This window comes from Mobula birostris, chromosome 29, assembly GCF_030028105.1.
Source record: "Mobula birostris isolate sMobBir1 chromosome 29, sMobBir1.hap1, whole genome shotgun sequence".
Classification (NCBI taxonomy): Eukaryota; Metazoa; Chordata; class Chondrichthyes; order Myliobatiformes; family Myliobatidae; genus Mobula; species Mobula birostris.
The window spans coordinates 19,226,072-19,245,905 of NC_092398.1; the positions used below are offsets into that span (position 1 = coordinate 19,226,072).

The 19,834-nt window shown below is 47.6% G+C and overlaps 1 protein-coding gene across 1 annotated transcript; it reads right to left on the bottom strand.

The window, feature by feature from the left end:
- Positions 1-115: 115 nt before the first annotated feature.
- tsen34 (TSEN34 tRNA splicing endonuclease subunit) lies at positions 116-9,754 on the bottom strand. The gene is made up of 4 exons (XM_072246149.1): positions 9,669-9,754; positions 5,448-5,862; positions 1,977-2,315; positions 116-388 (listed from the first exon to the last, which is right to left on the bottom strand). The coding sequence occupies exons 2-4, from the start codon at positions 5,842-5,844 to the stop codon at positions 201-203; spliced, it is 924 nt and encodes a 307-aa protein (XP_072102250.1). The 5' UTR covers positions 5,845-5,862; positions 9,669-9,754; the 3' UTR covers positions 116-200.
- Positions 9,755-19,834: the final 10,080 nt, after the last annotated feature.

Below are 19,834 nucleotides of genomic sequence, written 5' to 3' on the forward strand. Positions count from 1 at the left end.
GTTTTGCTCCGCACTGGGCTTTGGGAATGTGCGACAGGAAGCTTCACCCTTGAAGTGTGTGATGGTACGGTTTCAGTTTTCCCCAAGGAAAGAGACAGTCACAGTGAAAGTGCATCCAAATATAATTTATTCAGCAAAGTCAGGTCCAAAGGTAACAGTGATTCCCGGAGCAGAAGCCACTCGTAACTCCCGGACTGCGCTCACTGGATCCCACTCCAGCGCAGCGAAGTGTAAACCACCTGGCCCCCCTCCGCCACAGAGCACAGCAGCACTGTCTTCTTGACATTGGATCCCAGCCGCCCGGCCGTGACAGTCTCCTGCAGCGGCAACTGCTGGCCGTAGGGGACGCAGAGGGCGATATAGTGAGCGTGAAACCGCAGTGGATCACCTACAGGCGACAGGGGGGGTAAAGGGGAGGCAGATGAGCAAGCTTCGGGAACGCAGAAACCCTGACCTGAATGGTCCACTGTCCCCAGTCAGACAGCACCAAGACTGGTCCCACCTGGCCCTTTTATTCTCCCATCTAAAAGTCCCATTCGCTCACATTAGCACTGTACCAACCAAACCTCATCCGTTAGTGTGTAAATAAATACTGATTACAGAGTTCTACAGCGAGGAAACAGACTCTTTGGCCCATCGGTCACTGCTGACCAAGGTTTTCAAAAAGGTGTCAGAATTGGGGGAATAGTTTCCCAGCCGGTCTGCGGAACTCTCTCCCGGCAGGGGAAGCTGGAAGCACGGTCTGAGAGTCTCCTTAAGGTGAAGAGAGATCACTAAGGGATTTAGTGCAATGGGAGGGGTGGGGGCAGTGTAGTAATGTTACTGGGAGAGGTGGGAGTGCGGAGTTGAAATTAAAGAGTGGTTGGCAACTTGGGCCGGCTCCCCCACTGGACTGAGTCTGGTGAGGAGGGTGTGAGGACACCCAGGACTAAAAACAAACAGGACCTAACAAAGGGCGGTTGAGCTCCTTGTGAGCCAACGGCCATCTTCCGTGGAAGAGATTAAAGCCTCACCACATATCTACGAATCGTATGCTATGCACCTGGTTAGAAGAGATACGAATATGATGAATTTGAGTGCTGCACCGTGTGCCTGAACCTGCCCAAGGCCTCCGCCTAAGGAAGGGCTGAGCTTGAAGAAGCGGCCGCGGCTGGAGGCCGATACGGCCTCGGGCTCGAGTTCGGCGGGGGCGGCGGGCGGTGCCAAGGCAGCCAGCGAGAACAAGCTGCAGGAGAGGCTGTAATCGGTGCTGTCGCAAGATCGAAGAAGATGGAGGTGCATAGCCACCAACCGCGGATTCGGGACGGCACCCACTGACTGACTGGAGAACATAACCAGAGTTTTATAAAATTGCAATATTACCTTTTGACTTTTGAAGTCAATATCTCAACTGAGAAAGCAAGCATTCCATAAGCTTGATGGAGGGGATCAGAGACAGAGGGAATGAAAGAGTTGGGGACGAGGGAGAAAGTTCTGGGGTGCTGGGTAACACTGATGTCTGGAGGGAGGCCCTGTGACAAAATAGGACAGGGTCCTGTAATGGAGGGGCTGCCACGCATTGGGACATTGGCCCTGGGCAAGGAGGCATGCCCTCAGGAAGAGTGGGGGGGGGCATGAGTATAAGGAGAGTGTACAAGGTTACAGAGATGGGGGATGCGAGGGGTTTAAACAGGAGAATGTGGAGTGTAGAGGTTTGAACACAAGGATGGGGAGTCTGGGGGTTTACAGGGGAGAGGAGACGGGGAGGATGCTAACAGGAGGGTGAGGTGTGTAAACAATAAACAGCAGTTGTGGACTCCGTGACTTACCAGCCTTCCCGCATCCCACCCCCTGCAACTCCTCCCCAGCATCGTCTCCGTCTCCCTTCGCAGCCGTCCTCACCTCCCCCCCCCACTCAAATATACCCTCCCACACTCTGCATCTCCTCTCCCCCCCACCCCCCAGCCGTCCCCTACACACCCCTCAGTCACACCCACCCGGGTAGACGAGGAAGTCTCCGCCGAACTTTCCGCCGGCGGTGAGGTAGTATCCGCGGGCCCGCAGGTCCCGGAAGACAGCGTAGCGCAGCTGGTGGGACTCAAGGCCAGGGTAAGGCCAGTCCGGGGAGGGCAGCCGCCAGTCCAGAGGTTGCAGGGAACGCGGGTGGGGGCAGGCGGTATGCAGTTGCACCAGGCAGCTCTCCAGCGGGAAGTTGAACGTCTCCTCCAGTTCGGCCAGCTCCTTCAGAGGGCCAGGGGTGGCTGGGGGCTCCCCTTCCTCTGCCTCCTTTACTCCTTTCTCTGTCCCCTCCTCCCCCTCACAGGGTTCCTGGAGATCTGCAAACATGCAAAAAGGGAGAGAGGGTTAATTATAGGGGGCATGTCTCAGCCTTAACCTAATTCCAGCTTCAGCAGAATCTCTTTTGTTTCAAATGCAAAGATAATAGTCCTTGAAAGTGAGATTATTGGTTATGGGAACACCTCAATGGATGAGCAAGTTAACCCCTTTTGTTCAAGAGCCTGATGGTTGAGGGGAAGTAACTGTTCTTGACTCAGGACCCAAGCCCAGATTCTCTTGCACCTTCTATCTGATGGCAGCAGGGAGGAAAGAGCATGGCCTGGGCAGTGGGGATCTCTGATGAAGGATGCTGCTTTCCCACAAAGGCGTTTCATGTAGATGTGCTCAATGGCTTTACCTGTGATGTACTGGGCTGAATCCATAACGTTCTGTAAGATTTTTCATTGAAAGGCATTGGTGTTTCCATACCAGGACACATTGCAGCCAGAGAGTACCCTCTCCACTACATATCCCCAGCAGTTTGTCAAAGTTTTAAATGTCATGAGATGGCAGAGATTTAGTAGGAACACAGGGGGCTACATTTTTGCCCAGAGAGTGGTCCGTCTCTGGAACGAACTGCCAGAGGAAGCTGTTTGAAGCAGTTATGTTCACAATTCAGATACTCTTGGACAGCATCATGGGTAGGAAAGGTTTACAGCAGGGGTTCCCCAATCTTTTTAAGCCATAGATCCTTACCGTTAACCAAGGGCTCTGTGTACCCCAGGTTGGGAACCTCTGGTCTGGAAGGGAACACACCAAACGCAGGCAAAATAGGACTAGTTTTGATGGAGTCTTAGTTGGTATGAATGAGCTTAGGCCAAATGGCCAGTTTCTGTGCTCTGACTCCCTCTGTCCGGAGAGAGTGGAGCAATGCTACTCATCCGGGAACACAACGGGGAGGCGGTTGGTCACGCAGGGCGGGTCTATGTCAAACACTCCCTTCCATATGTCTAGAGCCAATCCTCACCCATCTGAGAACACATAAGGGGAAGGGGGCGATACTAAGGCAGGTCTCAGTGATAACACCCCCCTCCCATACAAAAAACCTTATGATATGGTATTATAGTGGCAAGTCTTAAATGTTAACCCCTCCCGCCGTAAGGGTGAGGGGGGTGATTCTAGACATCTGGAAACACACGAGGGGGAAGATGGGGGGTATAGGGGTTAGATCTTAGTGTTGACCTCTCACTCCTCTGTACAGAGATCCTGAAAATCTGGTATTTTTGGGGCAGGACCCCACTATTTTAGGTGGGGGGAGAGGGGAGGGAAATCCTGTTCATCTGAATGGGAGGAAAAGAGTTTATGGAGGCAGGTCACAGTGTCAACACCACCAGGGCCAGATACTTCAGCAGGTTCAGCCTCCGGAAGACCCATCATACGCCCGCAGAGGTGACTGGATCGCGGTGCACTGCAGGCAGCCGGGGTGGGCCAGTACCTCTCTTCAAAACATGCACATAATGTTTCAGGCTCACTGGGGAGAGGTGTGCTATTGGCAGCAGGGCTGCCTCCCATAGCACGTCAGCCTTGTCACAACCGATGGCTGGTCTGGCATTCAATTCTGGACTAACGCTGTCCCATTATACAACACATACCCTCAAGTTCAGGGACAGTTTCTACCCCACTGTAAATTGTCTCCGAGTGCAGAGATGGATTCTTGTCCTCCGCATTATAATCTTGCACCTTTTTATCCACCTGGACTGCACTTTCTCTGTAACTCTCAACACTTTATTCCTAAATCTGTTATTGTTTTACCTAGTTCTACCTCAATGCACTGTGCAATAATCTCACCTGTATGAACACTAGGTGAGACAAATTTTTCACCGTACCTCAGTGCCCGTGACAACAGTAAACCAATTGCAATTCCTCCTCCCTCCGTGAGGTGGTATGGCACATCTGAGGACATAACAGGCAGGGAGGGGCATGCATGGGTGGTTGAGGGGGGAAGAAGGGGGAATGAGTCACAGGGTTGTGTGAGGTCAGAGGGAGTTGGGGAGATAGAGGGGATTTTGTAGAGGGAGAGGGAGGGGGGTTGTGTGAGATGGGGGAGATGTGGCACATGGGGCAGAGCCACTGTTCTCTCTAAGCTAAGTAACTGAATGCTTACGGGTAGATGGAATTTTTAAAAATATAGTGTTAATTTAAAGTGCCTCGTGCCACACAGTTTTCATGCTATGTAAAATTTCCCGCTCAGAGCAATGGTCGGGAAATTTGGAAGCTGTTTTAAAAAAAAATTGGAATTGTTGGTTATAAGGGCATGTCCCAGATGGTGTGGAGACAGAAGCGAGGGGGACGTGCATGGAGACACAGGAGAGGGTTGGTTATAGGGGCATATCCCCATGTGATATCCCCTCTCTCCACATGGAATGGATTCTGTACATCTGAGAACACGGAACAGTGGGGGCGAGTGCCTGTGGTAACCCCTCACACATACATCAGACACTCCCCAGCACTCACTGTACTCCTCCAACCCATTCACGATTCCCTTTCGCCTGTCTCCAGTCACACGTTGACTGCTCAAATGCACTCCCCCCCCCGCCGTTCTCCCATCACACACAGCCTGCCCTCTCCCTCTACAAAATCCCCCTCCGTTTCCTCACCTCCCTTGGCCCCCACGCAACTCCTTGTCATTCCCCATTCCTCACCCACGTCCTTCAGCATCCCCTCTTCCCCCCACACGGTCCTTTCATCCTCCCCTTCTCCTCACGTCCTCTCACCTGATCCCGTCCTCAACCTCTCTCCCACCGAGACTCCCTCTCCTTCTCAACCCTCCCCTTGAAACTCCCCCTCCTCCTCGACCCTCTTGCCGGGAAACCCCCGATCCTCAACCCTCTCCTCAGGAAGCTTCCTCTCCTCCGAGACCCACCTGACTCTCCCCAAAACTCCTTCTTCTCCTCAACATCCAGCATCTGAAAAATCCCCTCTCTCTCCCCTCCCTCACTACTTCAGTGTGTTTTTTTCCTCTTTTTGCATTACATATTTAATTTTCTTTTATAATAGTCAATCGAATTTAGTTATTAGTATTATGAACTGCACTTACCAGAAAACGACAAATTTCACGACATATGCCTGTGACATTAAACCTGATACTGATTCTCCCCCCACCACAATCCTCCTCCCATTGTTCCCCTCACCTCCCTGTGGCCGTCTCCTGTTCTTCAGCTGCCGCCCCTTCCGAATGTGCTGGTCAAGGGCCTCCAGTTCCTTCCTCCTCTGGCACAGAGCCAGGCGCCGCTGCTCGGTGTGGGAGCGTCGCAGCTTCTCCTCCTCCTCCTCTTTCTCCCCCCCTCCTCGGACACCCGCCTGCTCCACCCCCGGCGCCCGCACCAGCAGCGCCAGCCCCTCTTCGGCCAGCAGCCGAGCCTCCTCGGGCAGCAAGCTGAGGGGGAGGCCCAGCTGGGTGTTCTGCCGGGGCTGCCGGGCCAGCGAGCCCACCGGCCGGCCCCACAGGGCCGGGGGCCGAGGCAGGCGGGAGGCCCCCTCTGCGTCCCACACCAGGGCACGGCCCTCCCGCACGTGGATCAGCAGCATCAGCCTGCTGAACGAGTTCTACAGAGGGTGGTGAGGATGACACAGACAGGAGACAGATGAGAAAAGTGTGGAGGAGACAGAGAGAGATGGACAGAAATAGTCACTATTATCTACACCTACTCCAAACATCTTTCCCTCCATGAGCCCCACTCATGTTCTGACAATCCCACCTCTCATCCATCCCCCCCCACCAACACTTGTCCCCTTGTACCTCCCCCACCCTCAACCATCCTCCACATGCACCACCTTCAGGGGCAGCTCAGTGTCTTCACAGCCCTTCAGTCATCCCCTCCCTCCATTCCTTTTCCGTTCCTATTCACAGAGAACATGGATAGTCCACACAGAACACCCCCTGCTTCCCTCCCCGCCCCTCATCTCTCCTGGTCACAGAGAGCAGAGACTGCCCTCACGGCCCTCTTCCCTTTCTTCTCCCTGCCCACTCAACTCTATGGAATTACAGAGGAATGAGAGGGGAGCTGGCCAAAGTTGATTGCAAGGGGACACTAGCAGGGATGATGGCAGAACAGCAATGGCTGGAGTTTCTGGGGGCAATTCAGACAGCACGGAATAGATACACCCAATGAGGTATCCTAAAGGGAGGATGACTCAACTGTGAGTGATAAGGGAATTCAGAAAAAAGCATAAAGTGAAAAGAGAGGGCATATAATACAGCAAAAATTAGTGGGAAGTTCAAGGAATGGGAAGCTTTTAAAAACAAACAGAAGGCAACTAAAAAGCCATAAGGAGCAAAAAATGAAATATGAAGGTCATAATGCTGGTTCTTCATTTGCAAAGATCAGGAGGGATGAAGAGTCCTCAGGATTAACAGACAGTTGTTCTTCCCACCTGCACTGCATATGTTTATAGTGAGGATCGGTGCGGGCAGACCGATTCCATTCGTTAGGCCGGGGGACATTCCATAAGGGCACGGCGAGCTGCCACGACAGCAAGGCTGTAGGTTGAGTATCAGAATTTTCCTTCTCCTAGACAGACAGCCTGGCCAGGCTAACAAGTCCCATCCGCCCGGGTTTGGATTGGAGTTGTCCTTCTCCCAGGCTGGCTGCCAATCAAGGCTGATGAGCCCAGCCTGCCCGCCCGCCCGGTTATACTGCTGGGCACTCAGTTGCGCCATGACATAGCGAACTCAGTAAGAACAGGGACAGCCCTTGAAGGCATTGCTATGGGCACAGTCGTGTAGGAGAGGTCAAAGGCGAGTGACCTCCTGCATGGCACGCCAAACAGTGGTCCTGGGGCGATCACTACGGCTGGAAAGGAGAGACTGAGGGAGACACTTCACCTTCCTTAAGCGAGCAGGACGTCCAGCCCGGGAAATATGAAGGTAGGCTAGCCAAAAATGACACTGGAGAAGTAGTAACAGGGAGGAAAGAAATGACAGAGAAAGTTAATAATTCTTTTGCATCGTTCGTCACTGTAGAAGACACTAGCAGACGGCCAGAAATTCAAGAGTATCAGGGCAGAAATGAGTGTAGCTGCTTGTACTAAGGAGAAGGTGCTCGGGAAGCTGAAAAGTCTAAAGTTGGCTAAGTCACCTGGACCAAAGGGAATACAGCCCAGGGTTCTGAAAGAGGCAGCTAAAGAGATTGTGGAGGTGTTAGGAATCATCTTTCAAGAATCAAAAGATTCTGACATGGTTCCAGAGGAGTGGAAAATTGCAAATGTCACTCTACTGTTCGGGAGAGGGGTTGGGGGGGGGGCAGAAGAAAGTAAATTATAGCCCTGTTAGTCTGACCTCAGTGGTTGCGAAGACGTTAAGAATGTGGATTCTGGGTACTTGGAGGCACATGATAACGTATGTCAAAGTCAGCATGGTTTCCTGAAGGGGCAGGTCATGTTGAGGCAGCAGGACTTAGACAGATTAGGAGAATGGGCAAAGTTGCAGACGGAACCCGGTGTCAGCAGTTATATGGCAGAAGGAATAAAGGCATGGACTATTTTCTAAACGGAGGGATAATGCAAAAATCGGAGGTGCAAAGCGACTTGGGAGTCCTTGTGCAGGATTCCCTGAAGGTTAACTTGCAGATTGAGTCAGTGATAAAGGCAGCAAATGCAATGTGAGCATTAATTTTGAGAGAACTAGAATACAAGACCAAGGATGTAAAGCTGAGGCTTTATAAGGCATTGGTCAGACCGTGCTTAGGAGTTCTGCAAGCATTTTGGGCCCCTTATCTAAGAAGAGATGTGCTGGTATTGGAGAGGGTCCAGAGGAGGCTCACAGGAATGATACATATGAGTCAACACATGAAGAGAATTTGATGGCTCTGGAACGATACTCACTGGAGTTTAATAGAATGGGAGGGGTCTAACCGAAACCTATCCAATGTTGGAAGACCTAGATGGAGTCGATGTGGAGAGGATGTTTCCTATAGTGTTTGAGTCGAGCACCAGAGGCTACTGCCTCAGAATAGAGGGATGTCTATTTAGAACAGAGATGAGGAAGAATTTCTTTAGCCAGAGAGTGGTGAATTTGTGGAATTCATTGCCACAGACAGCTGTGGAGGCCAAGTCAATGAGTACATTTAAAGCGGGGGGTTGATAGGTTCTTGATAAGTCAGCATCCTAGATTACGACAAGAAGGCAGGAGAATTCAGTTGAGAGGGAAAATAAATCAGCCATGATGGACTGAATGGCTATGTCTTATGGTCTATATTTCCACCTACTCCTCATAACCTTAACCCCCTTAACTATCTAGAATCTACCAAATCCACCTGATTGGGCCTCAAATTCTAGAGGTACACCAACCTCTGGCTGAAAAAAAATCCCTCCTCATCTCAGTTCTATAAAAGGAAATCCTTTTTATTCTGAGTCTATGCTCTTGGATCCTAGACACTTCTACCAACGGGGAGAGTTTAGGTTCTAACAGCAGTCTCATGTTCACTCCATCCACGTCTTCCATTATTTGACAATCTTATTAAGGTCTAGTCAGATGACATATCTGAGGTAATACATTCAGTTACAGGATAGGTGTGGTGGCTTTACAGAGGTTGGCCAGGATGCTGCCTGGATTAGAGGGCATGTGCTACAACTAGAGGGTGGACAAACGTTGGTTGTTTTCTCAGGAGCGGTGGATGCCGATAGAAGTTTATAAGATTATGAGGGGCATACATGTAGCAGACAACCAGTAAGTATCTTTTCCTGACGGTTGACTTTTCTAATACCGGAGTACATGCATTTAAGGTGAAAGGGGAAAGTTCAAAAGAGATAACTGAGGGTAGCGTTTCTTTCTTACAGAGTGGTGGGTGCCTGGCGTGATGATGGAGGGAAATGCAATGGAAGAGTTTAAGAGGCTCTTAGATAAACAAATGATTGAATGAGACAATGGAGGGGCGTAGGCATTCTGTAGGCAAAAGCGATTAGTTAAATGAGTATTTTAATACTTATCTAATTAGATCAGTACATGATGTGGGTCCTAAGGGCCACTTCCTGTGCTGTACTAGACTGTTTTCCATGAACATGTACCGAGATAGTGAAAAACTTGCATACTGTTCATGCAAATATCTATCTATATCTCTCCCTCTCTCTCCCCTCACCCTACTGTCCTCATCCCACCCAACTCCTCCCCCAGCCCATCCTTGCGACATTATTGGCCCGCTTGTCCGCCCTTCGAGTCCCTCCCAACCTATAGCCGTCCGCGAATTTACAGGCTCGCCAATCCCGCCCCAATCCCATTCAGTGATTAGACCGGGCACGGCTCAGTCGCGGCGTTCTGAATTCCGATTGGCCAAGGCGTCGGTCAATCAGCGCCTTTCCCATTCCATTGGCCGATCACGTATACCGCCCCGCGCCTCAATTGCACCCCGGCTCACCGCCTCTACTGCGCTTTCTTGCCCTCCGCTTTCAGCCGCAAGGCTTCCTCCCGCTGGCGCTGCAGCTTCGCCTCCAGCCGCTTGGACTGATAGTGCTTCACAGCTGCGAACGCCAGACACAACAGCAACGTCTTAGCGGCCAGAATATAGAACAGCAACGGCACGTTTTCCAGCACCCGCCAGTTGAACGGCATCTTGAGTCCTCCGGTTGGACGCACCGCCCACCCCAACCAATCACAACCTGGCTTTCGTTGATGGACTGGCCACCTGGTCGATTGGCGAGTCAGTGTCCGCCCCCCTAGCGCTCACGTGATCCAGAGAGTCCAATTGCTGGGGGCGCCTGTACATCAGTTGGAGGCAATCAATTTGACTGACAGTCCCTAGGCCCAATAGAAAAGTGCTTTCCCAACCCTCAAGCCCACGCTGCCAGTCTCTCGGCTGGAAGTAGCTGCCCACTCTGCAACAGCTGGTGGCTGGGCTGGACTATCGTGATTGACAGCCCCGGCCCACCATTCATGTGGTGATTTCGGACACCTTAAACCAATGGGGTGTGAGCACAAAAAAAACGGAGAAGACTATTATAGATAGGAAAGTAAATTAGATAGCGTGGCAGGCCTAGGTGGAGTTAGCACACGCAGACAAAACTCGCTACACGATGTACTTGGCACTTCATTATATACAAGGCCCAAATAAGGAGTGTGTAATGGAGACAACATCTGCCACGCTTCATACATTGCACTCTGCAAGCTACTCGAGGTGTAGAATATACAAGCAAGGATGTAATGCTGAGGGTTTACAGGGCGTTTGTCATATCACTTTTGAAGTACTGTGAACAATTTTGGTCCCATATCTGCTGAAGGATGGACTGACAGTGGAGAGGGGCCAGAGAAAGATCACGAGGGAATGATCCCGGGAATGAAAGGGTTAACGTATGAGCGGCCTTTCACCAGCAAGTTCAAGAATAGTTTCTACCCCTCAACCATCACTTGCCCCACCATTGAAATGTTCTCACAACCAATTATCCCACTTTCAAGGACCCTATCTCATTATCTCATGTTCTCGTAAATTATTGCTATTTATTTGTATTTGCATTTGGACAGTTTGTTGTCTTCTTCACTCTGGTTGATCTTTCATTGATCCTGTTATATTTACTATTCTATGGATTTGTTGAATATGCCCACAGGAAGATGAATCTTAGATTCAGCCTAATATGTTGTGCTGACTATGTAACCTACTTCAGAGATTGCCTAGAATTTCCCTAGCGCATCGCCCTCTATTTTTCTAAGAGGCTCTTAAACCACCCTGTTGTATCCACTTCCACTGGTAGTGCATTCCACGCACCCACCACTCTCCGTTTGAAAAACTTACCCCTAACATCCCCTCGGTACCTATTTCCAAGCAGATTAAAGCTATGCCTCCTCATGTTAGTCATTTCAGCCCTGGGAAAAAGCCTCTGGTTATCCACACGATCAAAGCCCCTCATCATCTTATACACCTCTATCAGGTCACCTCTCATCCTCTGTCGCTCCAAGGAGAAAAGGCCAAGTACACGCAACCTATTCTCATAAGGTACGCCCTCCAATCCAGGCAACATCCTTGTAAGTCTCCTCTGCACCCTCTCTATAGTATCCACATCCTTCCTATAGTGAGCTGACTAAAACTGAACAGAGTACACCATACTGTGGCTGAATAATAAGCTGACATGGAAGCACCATATCAGGAAGATAACTGACAAATGTAAAGGGGCATTAACTATCCTTAGATGTCTATGTGGGTATTCCTGGCATGCTACACGAAAATCTCTGTTGACCATTATATTTGTTTAATTAGATCTGTACTTGATTATGGGTGTGTGGCTTATGGATCAGCTTCATCTTGAAATTTAAAATGTTTGGATGTGATACAAACACAGGTTTTAAGACTGTGTTGTGGTGCAGTAAGGTTGTCTCTGTTTCAGCTTTACTGGTTGAAATAGGACAATTAGGCTTACAGTTGCGGAGGTTGAAGTTGTTGCTAACTTACTGGATTAATTTGAGGGGGCAAACTCCGGTCTAATCTTGGGGTGTATTTGGTGACATTTATGTCGGTTTGATAATAAATTTACTTTGAACTTTCTGAACTTTAGCATTTTCAGGTTAAAAGTAAATTTCTTATCGAAGTATGTATATGTCACCACTTTGAGACTCATTTCCTTGCGGGCATTTACAGGGAAATAGAGAAATGCAAAATAATTTGTGAAACAGTACAAATAGCGAAGAGTGGCAAACAACCAATGTGCAAAAGAAGACAATGGCTCTGGGCCTATACTCGCTGGGGTTTAGAATAATGGGGGGGGGGGTCTCATTGCAAACTATCGAATGTTGAAAGGCCTTCCTGGAGTGGACGTGGAGAGGAAATTTCCAATAGAGTCCAGGACCAGAGGGCACTGCCTCAGAATAGCACATCCCTTCAGAACAGAGATCAGGAGAAATTTCTTTAGCCAGAGCGTGGTGAATCTGTGGAATACATTGCCCCAGATGGTGATGAAGGCCAATTCATTAGGTATATTTAAAGTGGAAGTTCATATGTAATAACTAAGTACTTTGTTAGTCACCGCAAACAATAGCCTTTAACTTCTCTTTGGATTTGATGCAGCAGCAGCAAAGACAAGGCAGCCGGGAGCAAGGAAGCTTCTTCTTACTCTTCCTCCATTTCCGGCTGTTTAGACGCATCTAGGCGTATTACGGCCCTCCGCAGGACGTATAATTAATTATGGAACTTCAAGGAACTCAAATTCTCGAGTACAACCTAGTCTCACGTATAAACTGAATGATAGACTCTTCAATCAGATGTTGATTCTCTTGATGGCCAAACAAAGATTTAATAGAAAACCAAAATAAATTTAAGCCAGATAGCATCTTGAACAGCATGCTTCGTTCAAATTTGTATGGATTACAGCTCAGCAAAACATGCTGGACTGTCTCTGGACTACCAGAGTCACATAATCCAGTAGGATGTTTTCCTATTATCTTTAAATAATAGTTTAGCCCACAATGCCCCAACCTAAGTCTTGTAAATTTCACCATATCTCTACGACTTAAAAGGTAACAGTCTGAGACCTTTTTAACTAGTGGGTGACTAGAAAAATAATGCCTGCCCCTTAATTCATTTTTCCAATCCTCCTACCACTTCTTCGCTATACCTTTTTTAATCCTACCTCTCAATTCTGCTCTGCCTGGGGGAACTCTAATTTCTACTTGCCTGCTCTGTAAGGAGGACTTTGCAATGCCATCCACAATTTCATTTCCCTCTACCCCAGCATGCCCAGGTATCAGCAAGGAGGCTCCTGAGGTTCGATTGATTTATGCGCCAGGCTGAGTTGGAAAGGTGGGCCACAGGTCAAATCAAGACAGCAGGATCTAGGCCCCAGAGTGTGTAGATAAAACAGAACCCACTCAGTGGTAAGGCAATTTAGGCATCGGGCCTAACTGGAAAGGTCGGGCACAGGCCAAATAGAAACCCCAGGGTGTGTCGATAAGACAGAACCCACCCAATGTTAGGACGACAATTTAGGCACCAGGCTGAACTGGAAAGGTCAGGTACAGGCTTAATTGAGGAGGCTGGGTCCAGCCCCACAGTGGATCGGAGTGAGTGAACCCGATGTTTGGCTGATGATTTAAGCCCCAGGCTGGATTGAAAAAGTCAGGATGTCGGGGCCCAAAGCAAGGGCTGGGATGCTTCAGCTCACTGCTCTGTGACGTTTACTTAGCTCTGCGCTGAACTCGGGGTCTGTGGACAGACTCTCTTTTGTGGACTTCAGTTCTGAATGCTATTTGCTTGCTTTTATTAGATGATTTTTTCTCTCTCTGCGCATTACTGTTTGACAATCTTTTTTTAATGGGTTAGACATGGACATAGAACAGTCCAGCACAGGAACAGGCCCTTTGGCCCACAATGTTGTGCCGAACCGGCTATAAAACAAATTTTAAAACACCCAAACACTAATCCCTCCTCCCTGCACAATGTCCATATCCCTCCATATTCTTTTCATCCCTGTGCCTATCTAAAAGTCTCATTGACATGGCTGTTGGGTTTCTTTGTTTAGTTCTTGATTAGCCAGGGCATCAAAGGGTATAGAGAGAAGGCAGGGGAGTGGGGATGACTGGAAGAATTGGATCAGCCCATGATTGAATGGCGGAGCAGAATCGATGGGTCGAATGGCCTACTTCTGCTCCTATATCTTATAGTTCTGTGGCTGCCTGTAAGAAGACAAATCTCAAGGTTGTACAATATATACACTTTACACCGCACCCTGTTGGAGCAGTCCTGCCAGGATAATCAAGGACATGACCCACCTAGCCAACACACTTTTCGTCCCTCTTCCCTCCGGGAGAAGGCTCAGGAGCTTGAAGACTCATACGGCCAGATTTGGGAACAGCTTCTTTCCAACTGTGATAAGACTGCTGAACGGATCCTGACCCGGATCTGGGCCGTACCCTCCAAATATCCGGACCTGCCTCTCGGTTTTTTTGCACTACCTTACTTTCCATTTTCCTATTTTCTATTTGTGATTTATAATTTAATTTTTTAATATTTACTAATTTTTACTATTTTTAATATTTAATATTTGTAATCCAGGGAGCGGAAAGTGCAGAATCAAATATCGCTGCGATGATTGTACGTTCTAGTATCAATTGTTTGGCGACAATAAAGTATAAAGTATATACGTACTTTGACGATAAGTGTACTTTGAACTTTGCACTTAGTAAAGGGGTCAAAGATTACAAGGAGGACACAAGAGAATGGGGTTCAGGGGGAAATAAAGAAGTCATAATTGAAATGCAGAGCAGACTCATGGACCAAATAGGCTAATTCTGCTCCCACATCTTATGTGGTATTACAGTCCATGAACACAACATCCACCACACTACACACATCCCACTCTCCCAGCTACAAGCACAGGTCAACAGTGTCATGAAGCACTCTGCAGTTGTCTGGTTGGAGTTAGTCAATGCACATGATCCCCCCAGGGAGTACATCACAGAATTGTTTTTATTTTATAGCCCTGCTTGAGCTCTCAGTTCCTCTTCAGCTGGTCTCTTAAATTGAATTGAATTCAATCAAATTGACTTTCTTACTTATATTCTTCACATACATGAGGAGTCAAAATCTTTATGTTACGGCTCTGTCTAAATATGCAATGAACAATCATTGTAATTTATAATAATTTTTAATAAATAGAACAGTTAATGTCACATAGAAGTACACTCAAATCAGCGTGAGTTAATCAGTCTGACGGCCTAGTGGAAGAAGCTGTCCCAGAGCCTGTTGGTCCTGACTTTTATGGTACGGTACCGTTTCTCAGATGGTAGCAGCTGAAATAGATTGTGGCTGGGGTGACTCGAGTCCCCAATAATCCTTCAGGCCCTTTTTTCACACCTGTCTTTGTAAATGTCCATAATCATGGGAAGTTCACAACTACAGATGCACTGGGCTGTCCACACCACTCTCCGCAGAATCCTGTGATTACAGTTCCCATACCAGGGAACAATTTCCCTAGAGATAATTGGCAGGTCAGAGTTTTTGAACTATACTTTTAAACTGTGGAATTCCTAAAATTATAACGGATGGACACTCTTTGACACTTTTAATTGCCAGCTGAACACCTATTTACTAAAGCTTGCTTTTCAAAGATTCAAACTACATTTATTATGGAAGTAAGTAGGCAGTATACAACCCTCAGGTTGGTCTACCCACAGACAGCTACAAAACAAAGAACTCTGTGAAACCCATTCAAAGAAAAAACAACCCCTGTGCAAGTTGCACAAACAGCAAAAAAAGAAAAAGTAAAAGCATAGAATATAAAACAGAAAATTGAAGGAGTCCATACTCAGTTCAGCTCAACTTCAGTTCAATCTAGCGCTGTGTCGTTCATTATTTACAGGCTGCCCTGATCAAAATTGCCTGAAAATAACAACAAAAAATTGGAACGACTAGAAACACAACATAACGTGTACTACCACATTGATTAAACCTTGCCAAAGACCCAGGACTCCAGCATAATCCTCTGGCAGCATCAGGTACGAGGGAGAGAGAGGGATCTTTTGACTGCAGGGACCTTCCTCTGGGAGTAGCGTGAGGAAGAGAGAGGGACCAACACACCCAAACACCTTTGTGTTTAACATCTTTTCATCTTTTATTTTCATGTTTATTATCATTTCTTTTGTATTCATGTCTGCACTTTAACCCATTGTAAATGCTTAAAGGTTCATTTTATCGTCAAAGTATGTTTGCGGGATACAACTCTGATATTCATCTTCTCCAGATAGTCATGAAATACAGGAAAAGACATGGAAGTTGTTGAAAGAAAAGACATCTCTGCACAAAAGAGAAAAAGGAACAGACGTGCAAACCCCAGCAACCCCCCCCCCCACCTCTCCAATCCCTCCCTTGCACAAAAATCAACATCACCCACCCGGAAGACGGCAGCCAGAACATTTAAAACTCCAAACCCCAAACCCCCAATCTGTCCATTGCAAAAAAGAAAATTACAACAACAACATCAAACTCCTTACTCCCTCTCCCACACACAAATAACAACTGATCACCCACACAGTAAAGCCAACAAGAACATCGGACCCCAAATCCACAATCCCGTCCTTGCACAAAAATAAACACATCACCTGGAACCCCAACCCGCCAATTGGCAGCAGGAAAGAAAACACAGAAAACTGAAGGAGAGCAACATAAACTACAGTCCAATAATCACATAAATCTCAGAATTTCAAAAACATCCTCCTGCTAGAGCCGAGGAGAGTAGCCGCTCATACTGAGTCCTTCTGCAAAGAGCAAATGCCATGCCAGCTACTTGCGGTCTTCTGCATGCTGCCAACCGCCGTTGGCTCGTGGGCTCTGCGGCGAGTGACCGCTGACCTCCTCCGCGTTCGCAGCCATGCTTCGATCTTCCTCGGCGCTTCGAAGCGAAGTTGATCACGGCCCCGCACCCTGTCTCCGGTCTTCTGCATGACGCAGACCATGCTCGCAGTCCTCTGCGGGGATGGCAGAGTGCCAGATCACTCGATCAAACTCGAACCTGCATGCAACAGGCTCTGACAGGCCCCCGAAACACAATCGGGACAAAAAGAACAAGCAGAAGGTGTAGAAAAAAAACACTTTGAACTACATCATCTGTCTGCAAAGTGTTCTATAAATACATTATTATTACCACACAACGCTCTTGGAATATAGAAACATGATCGTACAGAGGAGCATATGATCATGTGGGATGTAGATAGCGTGACTGTGCATAGTCTTTTCAAAGTCCAAAATACATTTATTATCAAAGCATGTAAACGTTATCCAACCTTGAGATTCGTCTCCTTACAGGCAGCCGCAAAACAAAGAAGCCTGAAAGAACATAGAAACATAGAAAACCTACAGCACAGTACAGGCCCTTTGGCCCACAATGCTGTGCCGAACATGTACTTACTTTAGAAATTACCTAGGGTTATCCATTTTTCTAAGCTCCATGTACCTATCCAAGAGTCTCTCAAAAGACCACTTAATCAGGCACTCGTTTGCGACTCATATCCACAGCGTTCATGATTTTACTTCTGGTAAATTCCAATTTTGCAAATATCCTGTTTCCCCACTTCAGTTATTTGCTGACCTTTCCTAACTCCATCACTATTAGATTCAAAGATTCAAAAAACTTTATTGTCATTCTAACCGTACATCAGCTCTGCAGGGCAGAAAGAGACAGCGTTTCCCAGGAGCAGTGCAATCATAACATAACAAATGCAACACTAAATAATAAACATAACAATAAATAGTAAAACACAACAGCCACATGTCAGTTAAAATCAAGTTATAAGTGTCCAGTGCAAGTTAAAAGTGTCCAAAGCAGAGTCAGGTAGAGCAGCTATTTAGCAGTCTGACTGCCTGTGGGAGGAAGCTGTTTAGTAGCCTTGTGGTTTTAGTTTTGATGCTCCTGTAACGTTTGCCTGATGGCAGAAGAACAAACAGTTCATGGAGAGGGTGTGAGGGGTCTTTAATGATGCACCGTGTCTTCTGGAGGCATCGACTCCAGAATTACGCTCCAAAATCGTGTATTACGCACACAATGCTGGAAGAACTCAGCAGGCCAGGCAGCATCAACGGAAAGGAGCAAAGAGCCGACGTCCCGGGCTGAGACCCCCCCATCAGGATCCTGACGAGGAACCTCAACCTGAAATGTCAACTGTCCACTCCCCTCCATAGATGCTGCCTGGCCTACTGAGATCCCCCAGCATTTCTTGACCGTTGCTTGGGTTTCCAACTTCTGCAGATCTTCTCGTGTTTGTGACAGCTAGTATCATTCTGTCTGTCCGGTCGTCCATGTTAATACAAAAGGAATTTAAACATATTCCAAGTGGGAGAGAAAGATGAGAAGGTAGAGGGAACAAAGGAAAGGTCTGTATTAAATTGGACGACCGGACAGACAGAATGATACTAGGGTCCTCCAGCACCCGGGCTTGCTCTTTTCTCACTGTTGCCATTAAGAAGGAGGTACAGGAGCCTCAGGACCCACACCACCAGGTTCAGGGATGGTTATTACCCCTTTGTTGAATCAGGCTCTTGAACCAGAGAGGAAAACTAACCCCAACACTGAATTGCTCCCTCAACCTATGGACTCTCTTTCAAGGACTCTTGATCTCACATTCTCCATATTTATTGCTTACTTATGTATTATTAGAAACCATAGAAAAACTACAGCTCAGAAACAGACCTTTTGGCCCTTCTTGCCTGTGCCGAACCATTTTCTGCCAAGTCCCACTGACCTGCACACAGACCATATCCCTCTATACACCTCCCATCCATGTATCTGTCCAATTTATTCTTAAATGTTAATAAAGAACCCGCATTTACCACCTCGTCTGGCAGTTCATTCCACACTCCCACCACTCTCTGTGTGAAGAAGCCCCCCCCCCATGTTCCCTTTAAACTTTTCCCCCCTCACCCTTAACCCATGTCCTCTGGTTTTTTTCTCCCCTTGCCTCAGTGGAAAAAGCCTGCTTGCATTCACTCTATCTATACCCATCATAATTTTACATACCTCTATCAAATCTCCCCTCATTCTTCTTCGCTCCAGGGAATAAAGTCCTAACCTATTCAACCTTTCTCTGTAACTGAGTTTCTCAAGTCCCGGCAACATTCTCATAAACCTTCTCTGCACTCTTTCAACCTTATTAATATCCTTCCTGTAATTTGGTGACCAAACCTGAACACATATTACGCTTTATTTTCCTTTTTCTATTTGCAGTTGTTTTTTGTTTTGTTGTGCGTGTTTGTTCATTGATTCTATTGTGCTTTTTAGTGTGAATGCCTGCACTATTAATCCCACGGTTGTATATGGTGACACGTACAGTACTGTGCAGAAATCTTTGGCATATATACATAGTTAGGGTGCCGAAGACTTTTGCACAGTAACGTAGTAATTTTATGTATTGCACTGTACTGCTGCCGCAAATAAAAACACAAATTTCATGACATATGTGAGTGATGATAAACCTGTTTTTGATGTGGGTCTCTGTTGTGGACTGAGAGTGGGAAGAGGGCTGGGAAAGGGGAATCATTGTTGGGAAGCGTGGACGAGAGGGGGGAGGGAAGAGGAAGCACCAGGGAGACATTCTGTAATGATTGATAAATTTGGAATCAAATGGTCTTGCCTGGTGTCTCAGGGCTGGCCATTTCTGCAGCCGTGCCACTCCCCACCCCCACCTCACCATCCCCGGCACCCCTTCTCTGCCACCTGTCCCACGTGCACCCTTGCCATTCCCAACAGCCATTGCTCTCGTCAGGTTTACAAGTTCGCTCTCCTCTCCATGTTGACAAATATATTACTGTGAAAAGGTCTTATGCACCCTAGCTATTGTATATACAGTATATACGTATATGTCTAAGACTTTTGCATAGTACTGCATGTACTTTGATAATAAATTTTCTTTGAACTTTAGTTGAGATGATTGACATGAACTATATGGGCCGAATGGCCTGTTTCTCTGCTGAATGCCTCTTTGACACTGCTGCCAACAAGGCAGAAGTCAGAGTATGATGCGACATCCTCTACCTGTCAGTATGAAGTTAGTCCATGCACACTGCATCTGTCAGACCTCCCACACCACACTCCACAAATAACTATTCTAATT

Bases quoted from the DNA above. Each gene is read 5' to 3' on its own strand.
- tsen34 (XM_072246149.1), bottom strand. From the start codon at position 5,844: ATGCTGCTGATCCACGTGCGGGAGGGCCGTGCCCTGGTGTGGGACGCA. The intron at 2,316-5,447 runs GTGAGGGGAACA...GCATGTTTGCAG, and splicing joins CAGGAGACGGCCACAGGGAG to ATCTCCAGGAACCCTGTGAG. The intron at 389-1,976 runs GTGGGTGTGACT...TGTCGCCTGTAG, and splicing joins AGACTTCCTCGTCTACCCGG to GTGATCCACTGCGGTTTCAC.